General features: G+C 46.7%; 1 protein-coding gene across 11 annotated transcripts in view; it reads left to right on the forward strand.

The window, feature by feature from the left end:
• Window positions 1-13,055, forward strand: part of CCDC149 (coiled-coil domain containing 149) — a 100,641-nt gene that overhangs the window by 63,093 nt on the left and 24,493 nt on the right. For all 11 annotated transcript variants that reach the window (XM_023253246.2, XM_023253249.2, XM_045056530.1 and 8 more), the window contains 5 exons: window positions 2,776-2,892; window positions 3,573-3,745; window positions 4,486-4,558; window positions 5,985-6,069; window positions 8,373-8,517. In XM_023253246.2, coding sequence (XP_023109014.2) covers window positions 2,776-2,892; window positions 3,573-3,745; window positions 4,486-4,558; window positions 5,985-6,069; window positions 8,373-8,517 — 593 coding nt within the window. The remainder of the gene's footprint in view (window positions 1-2,775; window positions 2,893-3,572; window positions 3,746-4,485; window positions 4,559-5,984; window positions 6,070-8,372; window positions 8,518-13,055) is intronic.

Below are 13,055 nucleotides of genomic sequence, written 5' to 3' on the forward strand. Positions count from 1 at the left end.
AGAAGTGCCCTCCGTTCAAAGCCGGGTCAAAGGCCGCCTGTTGCCTCGTGCCAAAAAAAGGCACAAGCCTTCTTGCTCCTAGACCCTTTGCTCCGAGGAATGTTTCTCATTTGGTTAGCTGTTTGTCTTTCTGTATGCCCTCTTGGGGTTCCGAAAGTTCTGAACCGAGAAGCTGTGTGATGTAAAAGACGGTTTCACGTGTCAGCTTTCAGCTGAGTTAACCAGTTCTGCCATAAACTCCTGCTTCCCCTAATACAGACGATTCTCATTATTTGCTGTAGTTCTGCTCTCTAAATTCTCTACGAACAGTGAATTAGCAAATGCTGACCCATCGCTCCTAGGAGAAGCCCAAGACCAGGTTCCTTGGAGCCTCTGGCCACAACGTTTTTATCAATTAACACCTAACTTTGCTTTATGTGTGATTCTGGTTAAAGCCACCTTATTTAATTTATAGTGTTGGTTCTGTGACGTTGAACTCAGGGCCTGTCGTGCTGTAACTCATGCCCGACACATATTCTCTGCAAGGCACCTCACAGCCTATCTGGGAACACTAGATAGCACTTCAGCACTAGGTATTTTACGTAGCAAAACACCAACAAAAAACACGAAAGGATGAACAGTCATGGCACTAAATAGACCACGAAAGGGGTATTTATTCACGGTACCAGAACTGAAATAAGGCGACACGCGTTGCCTTGTTCTACCTCAACTGGGAATGCGCCTGTTGGATGATTCACACTTTCTGCACCTCTGTCCTTCTCTGCACATGTCTGCCCATGATGCAAAAGCACCATGCATGTTGATTTTGAGATTACAGACACATTGGCAGTAGGCAAATTCACAAATACAGAATCCTCCAGCAATGAGGATCAACCGGAAGCGGGTTCCATTAAGCACAGCCATCTGGATACCTACGTGCCATACGTCCCCCACCAGCTCTGTGTGCAGACTTCCTGGAACATTGTCTGCTCAGTATCAGTGATGCTTTGGCTCGTAGTAGGTGCACAATAAATGTCTGTCACATTCAATTGAGTGGTTTTCAAATAAGGACCCCAAATAGATGTCACCTGAAAATGCTCTTTGCGGGGCACCTGGGTGGCTCAGTGGATTCAGCGTCCGACTTTGGCTCAGGTCATGATCTCATGGTTCATGGGTTGAAGCCCCATGCTGGGCTTTGCACTGACAGTGCAGAGCCTGCTTTGGATTCTCTGTCTCCCTCTCTCTCTGCCCCTCCCCTGCTTATGTTCTCTCTCTCTGAAAAATAAATAAACATTAAAAACAAAAAAAAAATGCTCTTTGCTTTTCTTTGGGCATCATTACTTTCAGCGTTCACTGCTGGTATATCTTGTTTCCGTCTTGTTAATATTCTACCTTGGCTTTTAACTTTCTGTCTCTCACCTGCCCCCAAATCCTTTAGAGACTTGAAAATCCATTTCTTTACCACCAGCGAAGCCCTTAAGATCCATGCTGGAACAAGGAAGAGCATGCCCCAAGCAGACCCTAATGGCTGGGTTGTGAAAACCTGTCTCCAGGATCTCATCCATCTACGAAGCCCATCCACTCACACTCTACCGGGAGGTGGGGGAGTCAGGCTTAGAACCTTTTTAGAAGAAGCATCAGGAAGAAGTGGCATAACTTGAAAAATTCACTCTAATGGCAACCTGTATGGCACTGAGATAGGCACTTAAGGGATGTTCTGGCACCGTGGGATCATCCTGGGGTCACAGTTCCCATCGCGGCTCTACCAGAAGGTTTGCGGCTGTGCGTAGAGCTGGGTTCCAGAGCCTGGGGCAGCTCTAGATTCTCCAGGGACCCTTTGGAAAAAGACGTTTTGAAGACTGGAATTTTATCTATAGGGATTTTTAAAGAAAAGCCTGTTATGAAAGTTGTGTGTGCTTACTTGAAAAGTTGGAAAACAGAGATCCAAACAGAGGCCGTGCAAGCTTCACCATCACCTAAACGTGCACATTTAAAAATGTTGATGTATTTGGTCATTTTTTCTTTTGTGCCTGGGTTCTTAGTGTAATTTCAATTATGCTGCAAATGGAAGCTAGTCGTCTGCTTTTGGTTCCCCGCTTAGCATGCTATCATAAGCATGTTCTGCGTTATTACACAGTTCATCACCCTTGTGTCAAACAGCTGCAAACTAGCCCATTGATTGATTGCTGGCCATTCCACTCTTGTTAGACTCTGTTTCTCATTTTTTAGCTCTTTCTGTGAAGGCCAGTGCCATCTACTTTTTCTCTTTTCCTAAAGCATGTCTGGGATTGCTGTTAGCCCAGGTTTTCCGAAGCAGGGTTACTGGGTCATTAGTGGGGGCATTCTTAAGGCCCTTGATGATGTAGCCTCAGTGTTCAGAGCATGGGAGTATGCCCGACTCACCAGACCCTTCTTAACCTTGTGTTACCATTTTTTAATCTTTGACCCAGAGTTTTTTCCTCACTGTGGCAGTGCTGTAAAGGACGTTCACCTTCAAATGCCCAGGACTGTGTTCCTGTTAGACTTATACTGTGTATGCATGCACATGCATGTGTGTACAAAGTATAATATATATTATATTTGGTTTTTTAAATTCATGCTACTGTCAAGAAGTTTCTTTGTTTTGTGCCCTTCCTTAGTATATCTTGAAAAGTCTTACCTTCCAAAATTTTCTGCCCAATATGCTTGAGTATTTGCTTGGATCTATTCATTTTAACACACATACACCCATTCTCTCCCTCTCTCTCCCTCTCTCTCTCTCTCTCTCCTTTCCTTTGCTACCAATGGAAAATGCAGCTCTTGAGAATGACAATTGCCAAACAGAGGCTCGGAGACGAAGAAATTGGCGTGCGACACTTCGCAGCTCATGAGCGTGAAGACTTGGTTCAGCAGCTGGAGAGAGCCAAGGAGCAGGTTATTGCTAACATCTGTCACGAGTGGGGGATGTGTTTGTACGGTCGGACTCTGTCCCCTGTTCCTCAGAGAGGGTGACGTGCCTGGGATGCTAGTCAGAGGCAGAAGAGGGTGTAATGCGTGCTTTTACTTCCTCTGTGCTCTGCGAGTTCCAAGCCTCCCTCTTGGGGTCCGGGCTTCCTGCACGTGTGCCCTCCTACTTTGGATGCCATTGTTCTGAACGAAAGAAACGCACCCTCCCTCACACACACACACACACACACACACACACACACACACACACACTCAGTATAGACAGGGACAAAACATGACCCCCTGACCTTAATCTGCAAGTTTCCTGAAATGCCGAGCGATGCTTTTCAGGTAGAATCTCAAAGGGTACAGAGCCCTATTTAGGGAACGAGGAAGAGAGCCTAGACTCCCCTTCCTTCTTTCGCTCATTGGTTTCGAAGAACAGGACAAGATTTCTGCGTCTCGAGAAGCTTGAAAAAGTATGCGTGTGTAAGACACCGGCTGCCCTTCTCAGCGTCTGGATTTGCCCTCTCGGAGCCTCCGGCTTGGGGGCGACCTGCCGCTGGGAGGGGGTGGGTTCTGCTTCCAGGTGGCACTCATCCTATCTCAGACATCATGAGTGTCGGGCCGGAAGTCTGTCCCTTCCCTTAAGCTTTTATTGGTTTCAGATTGAGTCTCTGGAGCATGACCTACAGGCCTCTGTGGATGAGCTTCAGGATGTGAAAGAGGAACGTTCTTCCTACCAGGACAAAGTGGAGAGGCTCAACCAGGAGCTAAACCGTATCCTGGGCGGGCACGAGAACCGTCTCATCGACGTGGATGCCCTCTGCATGGAGAATAGGTAAGTGGCCGTGCCCCCACGGGTGCTCTGGGGGCCATCTGCAGCCCCAGTGACGTTTGAGAGAATTGCCTTACAATGGAAGGGAAGGCTCAGCGCTAAAATGGTGACGTCAGCGTCATGGATGAGTTCTGAAAGTCAGAAAGGAAGCACCACATACCTATGTGCCTACATACGAACCCCCTTCTCTCTCTCCTCTCTCTCCCCCTGCCCTCCCCACTCCCCAGTTGGGCAGGAGGGGTAGGGAGCCAGCAAGAGCTGCTCGGTATTGCTATCAAGGAGGGGGAAACGAATAAGAAAATAACTTGAGAAATTCCCGTAGCTGTTTCTCTTCCCCGAGGCAAGTTTCAGTGCGCGCGCGCGTGTGTGCGCGTGTGTGTTTGTGCGTGTGCGTGTGTGTGTCTAACTTCATGTTATGTCTTGCGTCGCCTCTTCCTGCCTGCCTTCCCAGTGGAATCATCTTAATGAGAATTATGTGGAAACTGTGTTGATATCCCGTAGGGGATCTCTGCAGAAGGCTGTTCTAAAGTGGGGTTTCTGTGATTTGGGCATATTTGACCTTGATCGCATCCATTTAAGAAGAGGTCACAAAGATGCATTTTTCTCCTCCTTTTGGTGGTGAGAAGGCATTATATGTAAAAGATGGCTCTTGGGATGTGTCCTTTTTTTTCCCCTCTCCTACTTGAGTGTATTTTTTTTATCTTGTCCCCAAACACTCCCTAGTTGAATGTTTTCTTTTCTAGGTACCTTCAAGAGAGACTAAAGCAACTTCATGAAGAGGTCAACCTCTTGAAATCAAACATTGCCAAGTACAAGGTAGAAAGTCATGGTGACACTAGTGATGATTCATTATCGCGCATCTAAATGCCATTCTATTTTAATTCCCTTTTATGTGCCAAAGACGTTTGAGTACTTGCCTGCCCTCCCAGACAGAATAAGAACTTTAACTGAGGTAACCGGGAAGAATTATACCCCAAACGACAAACACAACAGAAACAGCTCTTGCAAGAGTCCCTTCTGTTGCCGTTACTGGGACAGGGCACACAGAGACCACCCGAATCTGGACACGGCCACGTTACGGCCTCGGTGCACGTAGAATTAGCTTTTTTTCCGCAGCTTTTGTGTGCAATATGCTGCCATCAGACGCTATTTGTCGCATAATCATCCCTAAGAAAATGGTTTCTGAGCGAGAAAGAAACAGAGATTGGGAAATCACGATCCGAGAGACAATGTTCACGTCACACTAAAAGGACAGAGTGTTTAAATTCTCCCACTGTTGTTTAGACTAATTCCGGCACCGTTAGCTTGATAATATCTATTTCTGCAGATGTTCGTTGTGAGCGTTATAATTAGAAACGTCTCCTGGGCTTCTCTGCTTTGAAAATAGATTGATTTCTCTTCCTGAGGGTGAAGTTTTACAGCAGTCCCGATGCTTGGGAGAACCTTCTCGTTTTCCTGGCTTTTGACGTTAGCTTTTTTCCTCAGAAGTCTCTACACTGTCCGTCCTCTTCCATGCGGTGGGGGCCACACTTTACGTCAGCCTATATATACGCATGGAGCCAAAGAAGAATACAGCTTTTAAAGTTGTGTAACTAATACATACATTTAAAAAATGTGTGTATGCATTCATCTCACAGCCTTTATCCGGTTCTTCTACGTGCTAAGCATCGGCTAGACGGTGCATGTCAATTTTAACGTAAGGGTCTGTTGTCAGAATGGCACTCCGGTTCACATTCACACTTCCTCATCTTGTGTCCGCGACCGATGTCATTCTTTGACCGTGTCTTCTTCCGGCCCAGCCACGGAAGCCTTGCAAATACTAATAACGATCTTTTGGCATTGGTATATGGAAGTAAACCTGTTCCCCATCTCATGTCTCTTCAGAAGGGGTTTCCGTAACTAGCGACTTCACACATTAGATGGAATTCTTACTTCAGATTCGATTTAATTTAACAAATATGCACGGAGTGCCTTTTATATATAGGAGAAGGTAGTTACTGTCATTCTGCTGAGCACCAACTTAAAAAAAAACAAAAAACAAAAAACAAAAACCTCTTTACCAGATCCATACATTTCATAACTCTTTGGCAGGGCCTCAGAATTTTAAAAGTTGGGTCCGCATCTGGAGTTTGCCAGGGTTCTTGCGTGCCAGATGGGAGGATGCGTCTACTTTAAGGAGGTATTTTTCTATTATTTGGCTTTTTTTGATAGAGATTTGTATTTTCTCCCAATGCTGCTTTAGAATGCTCTCGAGAGACGGAAAAACTCAAAAGGCCAGAGTAAATCTAGCAGCAGTGCGCTAACTGGAGTCTTGTCTGCAAAGCAAGGTATGGTTCGACCTCTGGTGACAATCCGGTGCTGGGGCTGTGGGTCTACATCTCGGTTTATGGGTTGGGAACCAAGCGGTTCTTACAACAGCCTTCCCAAACCTGCCTCTGCATCAGCATTGCCTGGAAGGCTTGTGAAATCACAGATTACTGTCCCCTCCACACACAGAGTTTTTGGTTTAGTAGGTCTGGAGGGGGGGGCGGTGCAGAGAATATGCATTTCTTAAGTGTTCCCAGGTGATGCTGATGCCTGTTCCGGGATCCTGCTTTGAGAACCTCTACATTAGATGTTTTTCTAATGACGGGACCCCATTTGCATCTGTTCCCCTCCACTGGGCTCTTCTTCCAAGAATGCTTCCCCCTACCCTCTCATCACCAGTTTAGCATCACTGAGTACATGTTCCAGCCTCATCGAGTTTCTACTTTTCCTGGCCTCTGTGACCAGAATAGAAAAGTCTCATAGCTGCTGAAATCATTTTATCATGGAACATGTGCCTTTTTCAAAGAAGCTTTTATCGATTGCAATTTTGTTCCTCCTCCTTGTCGATTCTGATGAAAAATAATGATCTTCCAGGAACAGTCCAGGGGAATAAATAGCAGAGAGCTTGCTTCTGACACTTAATATTTGGGAATTCAGTTCTCAATGTGAGCCTCAGGTTGAACACGCTCGACTGGCCCACTCTCGGGCTGCCGACCGTGCAGACCAGAACAATCAGGCGGCAGTCTTAATCAGAGCTACAGTGGCTGGGGGTAAAAAAAAAAAAGAAAGAAAAAAGTGCTGAATCTCCGGCCCACCTAATAACCAAGGCACTTGTCCAAGCAACTTTTGTTTTTCCACTTGACTGAAAAGAGGAAACCCTAGAATTGTTTTTAAACAGAAAACCACAATACTCCACAGAAATATGGAGTGGCTCATGTGGGTACCCCTGACAGCCAAACATGTTTGAATGGTGAGATCCAGCCTTGCGCTGATGTGGGGAATGCCAGCCATGGCCAAGCAGTAAACCTGGCACGGCCTTTCTAGATAACCCTTTGGCCACCTATATCGAAAAGCCTTGAACTCATCCCCTTTGAGCAGCAAGAAATAATGACAGATGTATGAAAACCGTATTGCTTGAAGAAAGCTCTTCCTGCATTACTTAAAATAAAAACAGAACCAAAAAAAAAAAAAACCCACATAGGAAATAACATAAATGTCCAACAGTAATTAAAGAAGTTACTCTAGGGGCGCCTGGGTGGCGCAGTCGGTTAAGCGTCCGACTTCAGCCAGGTCACGATCTCGCGGTCCGGGAGTTCGAGCCCCGCGTCGGGCTCTGGGCTGATGGCTCGGAGCCTGGAGCCTGTTTCCGATTCTGTGTCTCCCTCTCTCTCTGCCCCTCCCCCGTTCATGCTCTGTCTCTCTCTGTCCCAAAAATAAATAAACGTTGGAAAAAAAAATTAAAAGAAAAAGAAGTTACTCTATATTTTATATATGGGCTAGCAAGCAGCCGCTCTATTTTATGTTTTTAAAAATATTAATGATGAGGAATAGGCTTAAGTGCAAAAAGAAGAGCTTTTTCCCATTTTAAGAGAAAAATGTATGAATTTGTGTACCTGCATATAAGCATATAGGAAGTGATGCTCAAAGGTAGACAGTGAGATTTATTTGTTTCTGTCTGGTAAGCAAGTCCAAGTGGTATCTCTTTTGTGGTGACTCTTAGTTCCTAAAAACATGCATGCACAAAATATATTTTGTATTTTAAGTAATGCCCTATATGATCTTCCCACCCACCGAGCATACCACATCGTGGGAAACTTTGCCACAAAGTGAGGAGCTCAGGACCAGAGTCATGACCATTTGCGAGGCTGTGTGACCTTTATCTAATATTTTTAACCCATTACCACCTTGCATTCCTGTCTGTGAAATGGGAATACATAATACTTCCCAGGTGAGTTTTTTTTTTCTTTTTTTTTCTTTTTTTTGAATTTTCAGCCTCAAATGAGTTAGTATGAAAATGTTTTGAAAGGGCAAAAGACTGGACAAATACAAAAGATTATTATTATCCTTTTAAAACATTGTTGGTAAAAGTCCACGAGAACTTCCTCCACGAGAACTTCCTCCTTTTACTTGCCGTTTACCCCTCATGCTGAATTTTGTTTCGTTTTACTCTTGACACCTGATGCGGATTCTTCAGTACAACATTGTAGCATTTAGGGGCTGGGAACATATCCCAGCTTTGTTATCCAGGAAGAATGGCCATTGGTTTGCATTCCAGCGTTTCAGAAGGACTTAACACTGAGTTGTAAACTTTAATCCCACCTAGTTCAGGATCTGTTGTCCGAGGATCATGGGTGCAGTCTCCCAGCTACTCCACAGTCCATTTCTGATCTGAAATCTCTGGCAACGGCCCTACTAGAGACAATCCACGAGAAAAACATGGTCATCCAGCACCAGAGGCAGACCAGCAAGTATGTAGATAAACCCTTGGGTGGGCGGTGGGTGGGAGAGAGGGGGGACACTGGCTACCTACCAGCAGTGGGTGGCAGCCGGGTGGGTCTGCAGGCCTTTGGGGGAAGCGGGGGAGCCCTCACGTCAGGAAGGAAACTTAACTAAACTGGAACGGTCCATCTGCATTATGACAACATCTTGGCCATTCGCCAGATTTGGGTGAGGAAATACTACCTGTCATTACATATTGAACACTTACTCTGAGCCACTCGCTGAGAAATGCATATTACACGGGTGATTTGGGTAGTGCCATTGCCTGGGGAATGTAACCTACCTCTCCTGCAAGGTTTCCTTCAGGGGAAGCACCTCCTCAGTGCCATCGTAGCCTCCAGCATGACTTTGAGGGGTTCGGACAGAGAGGAACATCAAGCGTCAATTTCCATAGGCAGCCAGCTGGGCCCAGAAGGGAGTATTGCGTCACTCTTCCAGATAAGCAAAAACGGTCGTGGGACAGAACTACAGTCAAAACACAGTGTGTTGGTTTTTACAAACATATTGACTACGAGGGGCAACATCAAGCAAGTTAAAATAGCAATTAGAGACGCATGAGGAATTGGAAGTGTTCAGACAATGGTGAATATACAGTCAGTTAAAGCAACAAACATTGCAAACAGAGCTGGTTCCAAGGGCGGGCAGCCATGCTCAAGAAAGGCCCCACACTTGGTCCAGGGCCCCCCTGTCGCCATCTTGAAATCCTTCATCACTGTCTAACGAAGAGGCCTGCGTTTCCATCTTTCACGTAGCGGGTCCTGCTTATAAAACCTACTCACAGAACCAAAATGAAGGCATGGAACGAGCGAGCAGGCTTCCAGCAAGGAGGAGAGGGATGAGGGAATCAGGGTCCTGGCGAGGGCGGGGGGGGGGGGGCACAGGGAGAGAGTCAACCGGAAAATGATTGAGACTATTGTAAAAGCAAAATAGAGGGGCGCCTGGGTGGCGCAGTCGGTTAGGCGTCCGACTTCAGCCAGGTCACGATCTCGCGGTCTGTGAGTTCGAGCCCCGCGTCTCGCGGTCTGTGAGTTCGAGCCCCGCGTCGGGCTCTGGGCTGATGGCTCAGAGCCTGGAGCTTGTTTCCAATTCTGTGTCTCCCTCTCTCTCTGCCCCTCCCCCGTTCATGCTGTCTCTCTCTGTCCCAAAAATAAATAAATGTTGAAAAAAAAAAAATTAAAAAAAAAAAACAAAATAGAAAAAAAAAAGAGAGAGAGAGGGAAGCAAGGAGTGAAGGGAAGATCACGCAGGAGATGAAGATATATATAAAAGAAGGCAGAGAGCAGTGGAGGGAGTCTGGGCAATCTCAGAGGGATGACAAGGGTAATTTATTGACAGAAGAAGTTTTTAAAATTCTCTTAAAAGAAATCTTAACCAAGGAATGAAACAGTCAGGTGCTAAAATTCAGATACTTCTCAGGGGAGGGAGAAGAAATGGAAATCTCCCCAGAATAGGTACCAGGTCTATTTTATTCAGGAAGAATCCCCTGCAGCCACCAGTGTTCCACATGAGCCTTCTTTGTCCTCACTGCCTCCTATAAAGCACCCACTGGGGCTCTTTCAAAACTTGTCAGGTCTTCTAAACCCTAGACTATTCTCAGCAGGCAGCCTCGGCTTCTCTTTGACCGAGAAAATAGATGCTACTCACCATGAAGCCCAAGACTTACTCTCGGATGGAACCAGTGCCTTCCACCCTCTCCCCCATCTCTGGGAAACACACTGGCCCGCCGTCCTGTTGGTCCACACCGTCGTCTCCTGTGCACTCCTCCTCCCACCTGTTCAACGTCTGCCCCTCCTCTGGCTCCTGCCTCTTCACCCAGAAACCACACAGAGCTCCCTGAACCCCCAAAGCCTTTCCGCACTCTGCAGCTCCCCTCAAATTCCACTTACCTAGTGTCCTTGTGAATAAGGACACTTAGTTCTTCAACAGCCACCCCCTCAAAGTGTGTGTGTGGGGGGGGGGGGGCACCTCTGTCGGAATTACCTGGAGGCACTTGTTTAGAAATGCAGATTCGGCTGGGGGGGGTCATTCTGGAGGGAGAGGAGGAGGTGTCAGGGTTCTGGATCTTAGCACACACCGCCTAGGGGGGAGGGGCCGCCGTGCAAGGGAAAGAAAGACCACCTACGCTTCAACACCTCCCAAGACTTCTTCCCAAATTTTCCACAGCAGGGTCTCCGGTCCCCGCCAAGCCCCACTTTCTGAGTCTGTTTCTTTTCCAGTTTCTCTGCATCCCAGTTCCAGTCTTGCACTGCTCTCTCAGAATTCCTCTGACTTTCTCCGCTGCCTCTTCCCCTCGATTCGCTCCGCGTTCCTCCCTTCCACCCCAGGCCTCTGTCAGGACTTCTTTTTTTTTTTTTTTTTTTAATTTTTTTTTTTTATGTTTATTCATTTTTGACAGAGAAAGAGAGAGAGAGACAGAGCATGAGCGGGGGAGGGGCAGAGAGCGAGGGAGACACAGAATCCGAAGCAGGCTCCAGGCTCTGAGCTGTCAGCACAGAGCCCGATGCGGGGCTCGAACTCACGAACCGCGAGATCATGACCTGAGCCGAAGTCGGTCGCTCAACCGACTGAGCCGCCCAGGCATCCCCTCTGCCAGGTCTTCTGCTCTTCTTCCCTACCTGGGAGGGGGGCATCCTCCCCCCCCCCCCCCGTCTTTGCCTCTGGCTCTCTGCAGGCTCTTCTCAGAAGTCATGTCCCCACCTCACCATCAAGAGCAAGACCCACATGGCCAGCTGCTAGGTTGACAGCTTCCCCCTGATACCCTTCAGCTCCTCACATTCACCAAGTATCAGCTCTGGGCCGTCCATTCCTTAGTTCGCTTAGACCCTTCAGGGGTGCCTGGGTGGCTCAGTCAGTCAAGCGTCTGACTCTTGATTTCCGCTCAGATCATGATCTTGGTTCATGAGTGTGAGCCCCGTGTGGGACTCTGTGCCGACAATGCAGAGCCTGCTTGGGATTCTCTCTCTCCCTCTCTCTCTCTCTCTGCCCCTCCACTGCTCTCTCTGTCTCTCTCTCTCTCTCTCAAAATAAAATAAAATAAAATAAAATAAAATAAAATAAAATAAAATAAACAAAAAAAACAAAAACCTTCAAAGTGCTTGTGCCCTTTGACCTACATGGTCTGCATCTAGGAATTTATCCAAAGGAAAAAAAATCGGGATGATTCCCTAAGATGCATACATAAGGTGTTCACCATGGATTTGTTTATAAGAGGGAAAAAAAACAGAAACAACCCAAGTATTTTTATGTTGGAGACTGGTTAGGCCTAAGAGAGGATATTATGCAGCCATTTAAAGCATGATTGGAAGAATATTTAATGGGGTCTTCCCCCCATCCTGACATCCCGGCTCCACAAACCTCCACATCATGCAGGTTGAAGCTGTTCCAAGACCAGAATGTTTATCCATTAGAATCACTGGTCTCTCCCAGGATGTAGAATAGTGCTGGGCCCATAGTAGGTGCTTATGATTATTTAATGAATGGATGACGAAACTATCTTCTAATCCTTTGTACCTATTCCCCCCCACCTTTTCAAAATCATTTTTAAGGGTTTATTTTTATTCTTTTTTTTTTTTTTTTTTGAGACAGAGAGACAGAGTATGAGCAGGGGAGGGGCAGAGAGAGAGGGAGACACAGAATCCGAAGCAGGCTCCAGACTCTGAGCTGTCAGCCCAGAGCCCAGCAAGGGGCTCGAACTCATAAACTGTGAGATGGTGACCTAAGCTGAAGTTGGACACCCAGCTGACTGAGCCACCCAGGCACCCCTGTTCCTACTCCCTTAATACTCTTCATGGTTTTCATGCATTCAGTATGTATTTCAAGTCCTTGCCATGGGCCTTCAGTGTACACATCACCCCTGCCCCCCTGCTTTGTCCCCACCAGACTATCACTTGTTCCTTGGGAAGACCTTCCCATCTATCCTCCAGCCTCAGACCCCAGTTCCTCCTGCACAACCTCCAGCCCCAGCGCTCTCATACCTGCCCTCCAGCTGAACACATCACAAGCCTCCACTTAAAAGCTGGACTTTTATTTTTTTGCTTGTTTGTTGCAAGTTTTTATTTAAATTCTAGTTCGTTAACATATAGTGTGATATTGGTTTCAGGAAAAGGCTGGACTTTTAAAACAGAGTCCCGCTGCCTGCCAAACTCAGGGACCCCAAGCCATCAGCCTGACACTCCTACCTGTTGGGACACTCTGATTCCCTAACGCGTTCCTACCATAACCCGCACAGCCAGCACACACACCCCCAGGCTGCGTGGGCTCTCACCCTCTGTTGAGAAACAGACATGTTCCTTTTGCCAGGTTTGATTTTGTTGAAAGGCACCTTTTCATTTTCAACTATTGTTTAATAATTTTGTGCCATCTCGTGGTGCAAATTTTAAAAGGTTAAATAACAATATGTCCAGTGGTTACTACTATCACTCCGCCACCCAACTCCTTTCCTGGAAGAAACCACCATTTCTTATTTTTTACGTATCCTTTCCAAGGATGCATATGTAAGTAAGTGTAT

Source organism: Felis catus, chromosome B1 (genome assembly GCF_018350175.1).
Source record: "Felis catus isolate Fca126 chromosome B1, F.catus_Fca126_mat1.0, whole genome shotgun sequence".
Lineage (NCBI taxonomy): Eukaryota > Metazoa > Chordata > Mammalia > Carnivora > Felidae > Felis > Felis catus.